General features: G+C 41.0%; 1 protein-coding gene across 1 annotated transcript in view; it reads right to left on the bottom strand.

The window, feature by feature from the left end:
- Positions 1-503: 503 nt before the first annotated feature.
- RPS6KB2 (ribosomal protein S6 kinase B2) overlaps positions 504-13,920 on the bottom strand; it is a 45,886-nt gene continuing 32,469 nt past the window's right edge. The window contains exons 14-15 of the mRNA XM_077251148.1: positions 13,777-13,871; positions 504-2,690 (exon numbers count right to left, since the gene is read on the bottom strand). Of these exons, the coding sequence (XP_077107263.1) occupies positions 2,579-2,690; positions 13,777-13,871 (207 nt within the window). The 3' untranslated portion in view covers positions 504-2,578. The remainder of the gene's footprint in view (positions 2,691-13,776; positions 13,872-13,920) is intronic.

The raw sequence follows: 13,920 nt of genomic DNA, 5'->3' as shown, positions 1-13,920 counted from the left end.
ACACAGGTGATCTAGTTCAGCTAGCGGGTTCCTGTAGGCTTTACCATAAAATACAGCTCGGTGTTCTTGCTTGGGATGGTGTACCTGCTCCTTTGTTACAGAAATTGTAACATAAGATCAAAAGACCTCACCAGAGTGATCATGTTTAATGGATTTCCCATATTACACCTCACAACCTGTATATTCTAACACTAAAAATGCAAAATTCACACATCTTTACACAACCACCGGAACTTAGGAGACAAAAGCAAAATGCACCAAAACGGTCTTCCTTTGACTTGCACCATATTTTGTGTTTCAGACAGGAGAGGTTAGGAGTAGTGATGAGCAAACGTGCTCGAAAGTTGATACTTACACTCTGTAGAGCCCTCACCAAAAACTTGTTTCCCGGTATCTAATGTAATTAATACTATGCAATGGAAACACTTACAGCCAACACCGTGTCCATCAGATTATTATTATTTACATTTTTTTTTTTTCTAAGAAAAAACCCACAAAAAGAGTTTACTGAACTGTAATGCATTTTATTCCCTCTCAGAATGCAGAACACATCATCACGCCAGCGTCAAGGCCAGAATAGAACACTGTTATTAGTCTGTTTGCTACTCTTTCCCACATGCTGCTATGGTAGCGAGTATAGCCTTGCAGTTCAAACTGAGGTTAAACAGTTAAAAGTATAGTTCTGGATTAGATAAAAGGGTCTGCTTTTTTTGCAAGCGTCAGGAGTGGGGGTGGAGACAGGGGAAACGGCGGCCCTCTTGCCTATGGGCTGTGGCTGGTATTGCAGCGTATCCTTATTTAAGTGAATAGATCTTGGCAACACCAGGCACGACCCATGAGCAAGAGGAGTCAAATCTGGGGGATAAAAAAAAGATAGATAACTGTATCCAATTCTGTACATTCATTTCAAAAGATATAGCTTTTGCTCAGCAGATACCCATCCGTATCTAGCTTCTGTGAAGTGTTATAAATACTCTGTGTAATAGGAATACATACTGTACAATGATACAATAAATAAATCTGTCTTCAGAAATCAGCAGCTTGGCTACTAGAATATTGGCATTTCCATACCCGCACACCATGCACAAGTCAGTCTATACCTTTACAAAGATCAAAGTCGATGTCAACATTCAAACGGCAAAATATGGAAAGTATGAGGACTGGATTTAGAAACTGCAGCGTGCACCCAACTAGAATATATTCTTTATATATATATATATGTATCTGTATATATGTCAGTGTAGGAAAAGGTAAGGGGGATGCGGCACTGGAATCCTAAAAAATACTCAGTGCTTCATTGGATCAACTTTAAAAACCATCTATAAGTAAGGACTTCATGTCTGAAACGCGCAAGGTTTGCGTATCCCATCCTCCTTGTTTTAATCGTGGTTTTGAATGTTGATCCAATAAAGCACTTTTTTATGATTCTGGTGCCAGATCCCCTTACCTTTATCTACATTGCTTGGTTGAGGATGCCGGCCTCGAGGATCCAGGCATCGAATATCTCCTGAATATATGGACATTCCTTCAAGGTTGGTGAGCTGATGGCATTTTATTCTTCTAATGTCAGTGTACTATACCATGGCAGATCATAGTGCTCATGAAGGATAGTACGGTGATACAAAGCTGTAATTGCATTCCATATACAAGTAGCATTCAGTTTGGACCACGATACCATGAGCAAGTTGCCCAATTCACATTTCCACTTCCTGGTAAATGGTGGAAGGGAAGTGACCCCCTGGCCACCACGTAATGGCTCCATAGTGCAGCTAATGGCCCTCGGGCTATAGTCCTTCAGTGACGCAGGAAGGCAATGTGGGCGACCAGTGTGCGTCACATCCCCACCTGTGGGTCCCTCCTTCCCATCTTGCATGGAAATTATGATATCTGCTTTGAACATAATGGCGGTATTTGGTGATAAAACACCATACTGTTGGATAGTGGTGCTGCCCCGTGCTCTAGTAAATGCCCTCCAAGAACACCCATCACCTCTGGAACCTATGACAAATGCATGGTAATGTGTAAGGTATCATGGACGTCCACAGTAATACAGGTCACAGGCAAACTTAATAAATGGCATCATTTTCTGAAGGGGCTACCTTGTATATGTAAATACTTGCATTTTCCAGGAAATAATGCTGGAGCGGCTTTATTTTTTTTCTCCCTTTAACTTTGCGTTCTGTACTGTACCTCTATTATTCCCCCTGGAAATGTAGGAATATTTGGCACTTAGGCGTTCCCCTTATCAATGTAGTATGTCCTCACATAATCGGTCAGTACCCATAGCTGGAATGGAGATCCCCCTGCATAATTTATACATAGACTTCTAGAAGGAATAACACATAAAAGATGCTCCAGCATTGTAACTCCTTGAGAGGCGCAAGCCATTACTAAAGCAGACTTGTTAGAGGATTTGACAAGTCCTAATTAAGTTATACGTTTTATTAAAGGTGGTTATTTCCCTGAGTGCTCACACAGAGCTCGGAGGCATAGCTAGCTACGACTCTGCTGTCCTCAGGAGGCGCTATGTAGAAGCCGCTGGCTGATCTCAGTGTCTTGTTTTGGAGGTTAGTCTGGCTCATACACCTTTACGGCCTTTAGTTTTCCGTCCCCTTGATGAAATTGGAAGTGGTTGTGAGGATTCTTGGGGCTTCACTTCATTCTGGGGAGCAGGAGGCATACTTCCAGGACTGCAATAATTAGGAAAGTCAGATTGTATTATTTGTCAGGATGGATGGCACACAACATATAAGCACATGATTTCAGCCACTGTTTTACCCTTAAAGAGGTAATCTCATCTCCAAGATCATATCCCAATAGGTAGTAGGAATAATAATAATAATAATAATAATAATAATAATAAATAGTAATAATACCAAATACTTCCAAGTATCTGGCATAGTTCTTCTGATTCGCTATGCCACTTACCCCATGTGCAGGGCATGGCTTACATATCCATGCTCACGACCACTAACCATAAATACCTAAGCTACTGCAATGCCCTGCACATGGGGTAAGCGATATAGCCAATCAGAAGAACTACATAATATTTATAATATTATACCTACTACCTAATATCGCTTTAAAGACCAAACCTGATGGAATTGGTGTATTACTCGCCCAAAAGGCTCTGTTTACATTGGAGTCATGGCCTTCAGACTACTTCCTCTAGAAAGTAACTTCCAGAGTACATTCCCCTCTACACAGAACAATGTGACATTCTATATGTGGATTTAACATGTGTAATTCCATATTAGAGAATGTCAATGACAGTGGATGGAGAAAAGTAAAGTAAGCAGCCGCAAGCTTTGGGCATAAAGGCCCCCATATACATTAGACTAAAATCATCCGAACCCACCAATATTGGCAGGATGGTCTGACAGTCTGGCAGAGAGCACAGGAGCACTCTGCTGACAGCTGTCTCTTGTGTATGGGTGGGTTTCATCTGCGTTAGGCCGGGGTCATACTTGTGTGTACAATGCGAGAAACTTGCACGAGTCTCTCGCATCAATACCCGGCACTCGGGACCGGAGCGTTAAGCTACATAGAAATACATGCAGCCGCACGCTCCGGTCCCGAGTGCCGGCGGCAGTGTGAGTTTCTCGCAGTGAACTCGCAAGTGTGACCTGGCCTTATGATGTAACTCACATTAAAATACACATACCTAAATAAAAATACATCTTTAAGAACCAGCTTACTTTGGGTCTCACTCCTGAAATCTAGCACAGAACCTGGAGAGAAGGCAGAAGTGGTCTACTAATGCTCCTGTCTTCTCAGCAAGCATTGTGCAGTGAACAGAGCATTGGCACTGCTGATGCTTTTGTAGGAACTTGGTGATCACAAGATGGCTGGGTCTCTGCTGGCATAGAAAAGTTGTTGGTTTCTAGCAGACCCAGATGACCCCAGCCAGTGACGCCAGGAGACTGCTTTACCCTGTAACTGGGGCTCTGATACATGCACCATTTACACTGGGAAAAAATGAACAATAAAAACAAAAATGTTTCCCAGAGATCTTTTTATGATTTCTTCTGGGCCATATGTAAAAAAAAAAATATATATATATAAAACATATAAAATATATGCAAAGAAAAAAAAAAAAAAAAAAACTCCTTGACAAAATTTTTTTTTTTTTTTTTTAATAAAACCAAAAAAACTAAATGTATTTTATACCATACAGCTAACAAAAAACCTATATATAGTTGAAAGTGTTGGTAGCCTTGAAATTGTTCCAGGAAATTAAGTATTTCTCCCAGAAAACTATTGCAATTACACGTTTTGCTATACACGTTTTATTTCATGTGTGTGTTTTGGGAACAGCACAAAAAAACTGAAAAAAAGGCAAACTGAACATAATTTCACACAAAACCCCCAAAATGGTCTGGACAAAATAGTTGACACCCTCAGCTTAATATTTGGTTGCACATTCTTTGGAATAAATAACTACAATAAATCAATTCCTATCAATTTTGGACCACTGTTCTTTTGCAAACTGCTCCATGTCTCTCATATTTGAAGGGTGCCTTCTCCCAACACCAATTTTAGGATCTTTCTGCAGGTGTTCAATGGGATTTACAGTGGGTACGGAAAGTATTCAGACACCTTAAAATTTTTCACTCCGTGTCATTGCAGCCATTTGGTAAATTAAAAATTCCTCATTAATGTACACTCTGCACCCCATCTTGACTGGGAAAAAAAATAAATAAAAAAAATAAAAATATAGTACTTTTAGCAAATTTATTAAAAAAGAAAAACTGAAATATCACATGGTCATAAGTACCCTTTGCTCAGTATTGAGTAGCAGCACCCTTTTGAGCTAGTACAGCCATGAGTCTTCTTGGAAATGAGGCAACAAGTTTTTCACACCTGGATTTGGGGATCCTCTGCCATTCTTCCTTGCAGATCCTCTCCAGTTCCGTCAGGTTGGATGGTGAACATTGGTGGACAGCCATTTTCAGGTCTCTCCAGAGATGCTCAATTGGGTTTAGGTTAGGGCTCTGACTGGGCCAGTCAAGAATGGTCACAGAGTTGTTCTGAAGCCACTCCTTTGTTATTTTAGCTGTGTGCTTGGGGTCAATGTCTTGTTGGAAGGTGAACCTTCGACCAAGTCTGAGCACTGTGGAACAGGTTTTCATTCAGGATATCTCTGTATTTGTTTGGCCGCATTCAGGTTTCCTTTAATGGCAATCAGTCCTCTTGTCCCTGCAGCTGAAAAACACCATAATAGCATGATGCTGCCACCACGTTTCAATGTTGGGATTGTATCGGGCAGGTGATGAGCAGTGCCTGGTTTTCTCCACACATACTGCTTAGAATTATCACCAAAAAGGTCTATCTTCGTCTCATCAGACCAGAGAATCTTATTTCTCATAGTCTGGGAGTCCTTCATGTGTTTTTTAGCAAACTATGTGGGCTTTCATATGTCTTGCACTGAGGAGAGGCTTCCGTCGGGCCACTCTGCCATAAAGACCTGACTGGTGGAGGGCTGCAGTGATAGCTGACTTTGTGGAACTTTCTCCCATCTCCCTAATGCATCTCTGGAGCTCAGCCACAGTGATCTTAGGGTTCTTCTTTACCTCTCTCACCAAAGATCTTCTCCCACGATTGCTCAGTTTGGCTGGACGGCCAGGTGCAGGAAGACTTCTGCTGGTCCCAAACTATTTAAGGATTATGGAGGCCACTGTGCTCTTAGGAACCTTGAGTACTGCCTGCAGCAATTCTATTGTAACCTTGGCCAGATCTGTACCCTGCCACAATTCTGTCTCTGAGCTCCTTGGCCAGTTCTTTTGACCTCATGATTCTCATTTGGTTTGACATGCACTTTGAGCTGTGAGGTCTTATACAGACAGGTGCGTGCCTTTCCAAATCAAGTCCTATCAGTTTATTTAAACACAGCTGGACTCCAATGAAGGAGTAGAACCATCTAAAGGAGGATCACAAGGAAATGGACAGCATGTGACTTAACTATGAGTGTCTGAGCAAAGGGTCTGAATACTTATGACCATGTGTCATTTCAGTTTTCTTTTTATTAAATTTGCAAAAATTTCTACATTATGTATTTTTCAGTCAAGATGATGTACAGAGTGTACATTAACCCCTTCACCCCCAAGGGTGGTTTGCACGTTAATGACCGGGCCAATTTTTACAATTCTGACCACTGTCCCTTTATGAGGCTATAACTCTGGAACGCTTTGACGGATCTTGGCGATTCTGACATTGTTTTCTCGTGACATATTGTACTTCATGTTAGTGGTAAAATTTATTCAATATAACTTGCGTTTATTTGTGAAAAAAATGGAAATTTGGCGAAAATTTTGAAAATTTCGCAATTTTCCAACTTTGAATTTTTATGCCCTTAAATCACAGACATATGTCACACAAAATACTTAATAAATAACATTTCCCACATGTCTACTTTACATCAGTACAATTTTGGAACCAAAATTTTTTTTTGTGACGGAGTTATAAGGGTTAAAAGTTGACCAGCAATTTCTCATTTTTACAACACCATTTTTTTTTTAGGGACCACATCTCATTTGAAGTCATTTTGAGGGGTCTATATGATAGAAAATACCCAAGTGTGACACCATTCTAAAAACTGCACCCCTCAAGGTGCTCAAAACCACATTCAAGAAGTTTATTAACCCTTCAGGTGTTTCACAGGAATTTTTGGAATGTTTAAATAAAAATGAACATTTAACTTTTTTTCACAGAAAATTTATTTCAGCTCCAATTTGTTTTATTTTACCAAGGGTAACAGGAGAAAATGGACCCCCAAAGTTGTTGTACAATTTGTCCTGAGTATGCTGATACCCCATATGTGGGGGTAAACCACTGTTTGGGCGCATGGCAGAGCTCGGAAGGAAAGGAGCGCCATTTTACTTTTCAATGCAAAATTGACTGGAATTGAGATGGGACGCCATGTTGCGTTTGGAGAGCCCCTGATGTGCCTAAACATTGAAACCCCCTACAAGTGACACCATTTTGGAAAGTAGACCCCCTAAGGAACTTATCTAGATGTGTGGTGAGCACTTTGACCCACCAAGTGCTTCACAGAAGTTTATAATGCAGAGTCGTAAAAATAAAAAATCATATTTTTTCACAAAAATTATCTTTTCGCCCCCAATTTTTTATTTTCCCAAGGGTAAGAGAAGAAATTGGACCCCAAAAAATGTTGTGCAATTTGTCCTGAGTACGCTGATACCCCATATGTGGGTGTAAACCATTGTTTGGGCGCATAGCAGAGCTTGGAAGGGAAGGAGCGCCATTTGACTTTTCAATGCAAAATTGACTGGAATTGAGATGAGACGCCATGTTGCGTTTGGAGAGCCCCTGATGTGCCTAAACACTGAAACCCCCTACAATTGACACCATTTTGGAAAGTAGACCCCCTAAGGAACTTATCTAGATGTGTGGTGAGCACTTTGACCCACCAAGTGCTTCACAGAAGTTTATAATGCAGAGCCGTAAAAATAAAAAATCATATTTTTTCACAAAAATGATCTTTTCGCCCCCAATTTTTTATTTTCCCAAGGGTAAGAGAAGAAATTGGACCGCAAAAAATGTTGTGTAATTTGTCCTGAGTACGCTGATACCCAATATGTGGGTGTAAACCATTGTTTGGGCGCATGGCAGAGCTTGGAAGGGAAGGAGCGCCATTTCACTTTTCAATGCAAAATTGACTGGAATTGAGATGGGACGCCATGTTGCGTTTGGAGAGCCCCTGATGTGCCTAAACATTGAAACTCCCTACAAGTGACACCATTTTGGAAAGTAGACCCCCTAAGGAACTTATCTAGATGTGTTTTGAGAGCTTTGAACCCCCAAGTGTTTCACTACAGATTATAACGCAGAGCCGTGAAAATAATTTTATTTTTTTTTTCTCAAAAATGATTTTTTTAGCCCCCAGCTTTGTATTTTTACAAGGGTAACAGAATAAATTGGACCCCAAAATTTGTTTTCCAATTTGTCCTGAGTACGCTGATACCCCATATGTGGGGGGGAACCACTGTTTGGGCGCATGACAGAGCTCGAAAGGGAAGGAGCGCCATTTGGAATGCAGACTTAAATGGATTGGTCAGCAGCCGTCACGTTGCATTTGCAGAGCCCCTGATGTACCCAAACAGTACAAACCCCCCACAAGTGACCCCATATTGGAAACTAGACTTCCCAAGGAACTTATCTAGATGTGTTTTGAGAACTTTGAACCCCTAAGTGTTTCACTAAAGTGTATAGCGCAAAGCCGTGAAAATAAAAATTATTTTTTTTTTTTTCACAAAAATGATTTTTCAGCCCCCAGTTTTGTATTTTCACAAGGGTATCAGGATAAATTAGACCCCAAAAGTTGTTGTCCAATTTGTCCTGAGTACGCTGATACCCCATATGTGGGGGGGAACCACTGTTTGGGCGCATGACAGAGCTTGGAAGGGAAGGAGTGCCATTTGGAATGCAGCCTTAAATGGATTGGTCTGCAGGCGTCACGTTGCATTTGCAGAGCCCCTGATGTACCCAAACAGTACAAACCCACCACAAGTGACCCCATATTGGAAACTAGACCTCCCAAGGAACTTATCTAGATGTGTTGTGAGAACTTTGAACCCCCAAGTGTTTCACTACAGTTTATAACGCAGAGCCGTGAAAATAAAACATCTTTTTTTTCCCACAAAAATGATTTTTAGCCCCCCAAATTTTTATTTTCCCAAGGATAACAAGAGAACTTGGACCCCAGAAGTTGTTGTTCAATTTGTCCCGAGTACGCTGATAACCCATATGTTGGGGTAAACCCCTTTTTGGGCGCACGGGAGAGCTCGGAAGGGAAGGAGCACTGTTTTACTTTTTCAACGCAGAATTGGCTGGAATTGAGATTGGACGCCATGTCCCGTTTGGAGAGCCCCTGATGTGCCTGGACAGTGGAAACTTCCCAATTCTACCTGAAACCCTAATCCAAACAGACCCCTAGCCCTAATCCCAATGGTAACCCTAACCACACCCCTAACCCTGACACACCCATAATTCTAATCCCAACCCTAATCCAAACCGTAAACGTAATCCAAACCCTAACCCTAACTTTAGCCCCAACCCTAACTTTAGCCCCAACCCTAACCCTAACTTTACCTCCAACCCTAGCCCTAACCCTAACCCTACCCCTAACCCTACCCCTAACCGTGACTGAAATACGTGGCACTGAAATACGTGGCACTGAAATACGTGGCACTGAAATACGTGGCACTGAAATACGTGATACGTGGCACTGAAATACGTGGCACTGAAATACGTGGCACTGAAATACGTGATACGTGGCACTGAAATACGTGGCACTGAAATACGTGGCACTGAAACACGTGGCACTGAAACACGTGGCACTGAAATACGTGATACGTGGCACTGAAATATGTGGCACTGAAATACGTGGCACTGAAATACGTGGCACTGAAATATGTGATACGTGGCACTGAAATACGTGACACTTAAATACGTGGCACTGAAACACGTGGCACTGAAATACGTGATACGTGGCACTGAAATACGTGGCACTGAAATACGTGGCACTGAAATACGTGGCACTGAAATACGTGGCACTGAAATACGTGGCACTGAAATACGTGGCACTGAAATACGTGGCACTGAAATACGTGGCACTGAAATACGTGGCACTGAAATACGTGGCACTATGACTGTCAGAAAATGTTCATTAAACGGTTAGGGGTGAGGTTAGGGGTAGAGTTATGGTTAGGGTTTGGATCCCTTTATCACCTTGATGGTGGTGGGTGGCTTTTCAGTGTGTTTTCTGTTTTTTTTTTTTCGATAAAAACGCATGCGTTTTTAACGCAAACGCATGTGCTTAAAAACGCAAGAAAATACTGCAGGCTGTATTTCTGAAAATGAACACATGCAGAAAAAAAACGCATGCGTTTGAAAACGCGACCAAACGCGTACAAAAAAACCGCATGCGTTTTCAATGTTAAATATAGGGAAAAAACGCATGCGTTTTTTTTGTGCAAAAAACGCTGCAGACAAAAACGCAAGTGTGAAACCAGCGACGCTTTTTATAGCAAAAAAGTTTTTGCGTCTCCACATTTTGAGACCTATAATTTTTGCTCCACAGAGTCATGTGAGGTCTTGTTTTTTGCGGGACGAGTTGACGTTTTTATTGGTAACATTTTCGGACACGTGACCGTTTTTGATCACTTTTTATTCCGATTTTTGTGAGGCAGAATGACCAAAAACCTGCTATTCATGAATTTCTTTTGGGAACCGTTCCGCGTTTGGTAAAATGGATAAAGCAGTTTTATTCGTCGGGTCAGTACGATTACAGCGATATCTCATTTATATCATTTTTTTATGTTTTGGCGCTTTTATACGATAAAAACTATTTTATAGAAAAAATAATTATTTTGGCATCGCTTTATTCTCAGGACTATAACTTTTTTATTTTTTTGCTGATGATGCTATATGGCGGCTCGTTTTTTGCGGGACAAGATGACGTTTTCAGCGGTACCATGATTATTTATATCAGTCTTTTTGATCGCGTGTTATTCCTCTTTTTGTTCGGCGGTATGGTAATAAAGCGTTGTTTTTTGCCTCGTTTTTTTTTTTTTTTCTCTTACGGTGTTTACTGAAGGGGTTAACTAGTGGGGCAGTTTTATAGGTTGGGTCGTTACGGACGCGGCGATACTAAATATGTGTACTTTTATTGTTTTGTTTTTTTTATTTAGATAAAGAAATGTATTTATGGGAATAATATATATATATTTTTTTATTATTTATTTAGGATTTTTTTTTTTTTTTTTTTTTTTACACATGTGGAAATTTTTTTTTTTAACTTTTTTACTTTGTCCCAGGGGGGGACATCACAGATCGATGATCTGATAGTGTGCACTGCACTTTATCAGATCACCGATCTCACTTACATCGGTGCAGGCTTACCAGCGTCTGCTCTGAGCAGGCGCTCGGGTAAGCCACCTTTCTCCCTGCAGGACCCGGATGCCGCGGCCATCTTGGATCCGGGACCTGCAGGGAGGAAGAAGGTAGGAGACCCTCGCAGCAACGCGATCACATCGCGTTGCTCCGGGGGTCTCAGGGAAGCCCGCAGGGAGCCCCCTCCCTGCGCGATGCTTCCCTATACCGCCGGTACACCGCGATCATGTTTGATCGCGGTGTGCCGGGGGTTAATGTGCCGGGAGCGGTCCGTGACCGCTCCTGGCACATAGTGCCGGATGTCAGCTGCGATATGCAGCTGACACCCGGCCGCGATCGGCCGCGCTCCCCCCGTGAGCGCGGCCGATCGGCTATGACGTACTATCCCGTCAAGGGTCAGATAGGCCCAGGTCACCTCGACGGGATAGTACGTCTAAGGTCACAGAGGGGTTAATGTGAAAATAATGAATTTTTTGAATTTACCAAATGGCTGCAATGAAACAAAGAGTGAAAAATTTAAATTGGTATAAATACATTCAGTACCCACTGTAGATCCGGACTCATTGCTGGACACTTCAGATCTCTCCAGTGCTTTGGTTCCTTCCATTTTTGGGTGCTTCTTGAAGTAAGTTTTGTGTCATTGTCCTGCTGGAAGACCCATGACCTAGGACACAAAACCAGCTTTCTGACATTGGGCACTACATTGCAACCCAGTGCCAGAGGCACCCCAGTGCCAGAGGCAGCAAAACAGCTCCAAAACATTTTGAAACTCCACCATAATTGACTGTAGGTCTCATTCCTCTTTCGGTAGACAGAAGAATGATGTGCTTTACCAAAAAGCTCTATCTTTTCTCATCTGTCCACAAGACACTTTTCCAGAAAGATTTTGGCTTGAGTCCATTTTGGCAAACTGCAACCTAGCTTTGTCAGTGGGGTCCTCCCACAGCGTTTTCTTTCATTCATATATCGACAGATAGTTTACATTGACACTGATGCACCCCAAGCCTGCAGGACAGCTTTAATTTCTTTGACACTTGATTGGGGCTGCTTATCCATCATCAGGACTATTCTGCGTAGCAGAATTACGTCAATTTTTCTCTGCTGTCCACATACAGGGAGATTAGCTACAGTGCCATGGGTTGTAAACCTCTTGATTATGCTGCGTACCATGGACAAAGGAACATCAAGAGCTCTGGAGATGGACTTGTAACCTTGAGACTGTTGATATTTTTCAAGATTTTGTTTCTCAAGTCCTCAGACAGTTCTCTTCTCTTTCTGTTCTTCATGCTTACTGAGGTACAAGCAGACACACAATGCAAAGATTGAGTCAACTTCTCCCCTTTTTAGCTGTCTTCAGGTGCGATTCTCATATTGCCCATATCTGTTACTTGCCACAGGCGAGTTTAGTGAAACAAAGTTGTTTACCCACGATTTTGGAGAGGTGACAACAATTTAGTCTGTCCCTTTTTTTTGTGTTTTGTGTGAAATTATGTCCAATTTTCCTTTTTCAGTTTTTTTTGTGTTCTTCCAATACACACAAAGGAAATAAACATGTATGACAAAACACGCTGAATTGCAATAATGTTATGGGAGACAAGTCTCTGGAAAAATTTCAAGGGTGCCAACACTTTTTGCCATTACTGTATATTGGATATCGATACAACCGCAACAACCTGGAGAATTCATTCAGATGGTTATTTAGTACATACAAACACACACAATATTATATATATATATATATATATATATATATATACACAAAAGCAAACTGGAGCAAAAAATTGCTTTTTCCCCCCATTTATTCTATTTTTCTGTGTTGAAAAGAAAAAATAAATTATAATTATTTAATAATTATACCAATTAAGGCCCACACAGGCCTGTCAAGGAACCAGAAGTTATCATTTTAGAAGAACCAAATGAAATGAGACCATAAATTGTAACACACATGCTTCATTCTTGTTAGGAGGTGCTCTTCAGATTGGATTTTGCAGCACACATATTGGGGGTAGCCTCTATATTTGGCTGAGTACTCCTCCAATCTGTATAAGATCTTTTATAATTAAAGAAGGATCCTACTTGACCCTTTAAATTGTATGACATAGCCCTACAAGGTTAAGAAAGGCACATTTTGTCATTGCAGATGGGCACATACAAACTAGCCAATTTGTGTGCATGTATCATGGCATGGGTACAGGAAAATAAAAATATACAAAATGAAGTGTGTTCCACAATGTATCTTCTCATTTACATTTGTTCACCTAAATATAAACTTTTGGCTGTCATTCTTGTTTTTGCATCATATTGTTTTTCTTTGACAAGGCTCTATAAGACTTCATTTTATACAGGATAACTTGTTATGGCACTATTTAGGGTGCATATAATTGTTTAATTTTTCTTTGCGACAAAGATCTAGAAAAAAAAAAGTTTGCATAATTTTTTTATTTTTATGTTATTTTTACATCAAATAATCTACACACACGTATGTCATGTAAAGATTAAAAACAGACTCTTAGTATACGAAGAGAAAATATGAAAACCACATCAGACAATCTGACGAGCAGCAAAACAAGCAGTGAAGAGTGCAGGAAACAGAACCCCACCACTCGTACCGCGCAGACTGCTGAAACCAGCGACAGCTTTTACACTGGGGAGATAAGTGGAAACTTGCTCATTTGCAGACAAATAGTGACTTACTGAAGACCTGGTCTAAGCTTCTCACAGGGACACAGAGACCAAAATAAAAAGTAATGGCAACGGTGCAATTTAACATTTAAGAAATTCTAATAATCCATTTCACTTACATCACTCTTATTAAAATTTGCCTGACCAAATCACCAAAATAAGAAAGAAACGAGTACTTGCCTCTGAGGCTGAGGACGGGGCGATTGATGCCATGACTGGAAGCTGAAGACCTCTCGAAGACTGTCCAAAACAGATGGGGCTATGTAGGTGAAACCCTAAACAATGAAAAATGAACAGTATAAAAAAAATCCCAGTAAGAATAGA

This window comes from Ranitomeya variabilis, chromosome 4, assembly GCF_051348905.1.
Source record: "Ranitomeya variabilis isolate aRanVar5 chromosome 4, aRanVar5.hap1, whole genome shotgun sequence".
Taxonomy (NCBI): Eukaryota; Metazoa; Chordata; class Amphibia; order Anura; family Dendrobatidae; genus Ranitomeya; species Ranitomeya variabilis.
The sequence above is the reverse complement of the archived record's forward strand: the minus strand, read 5'-3'. Positions and strand labels throughout refer to the sequence as shown.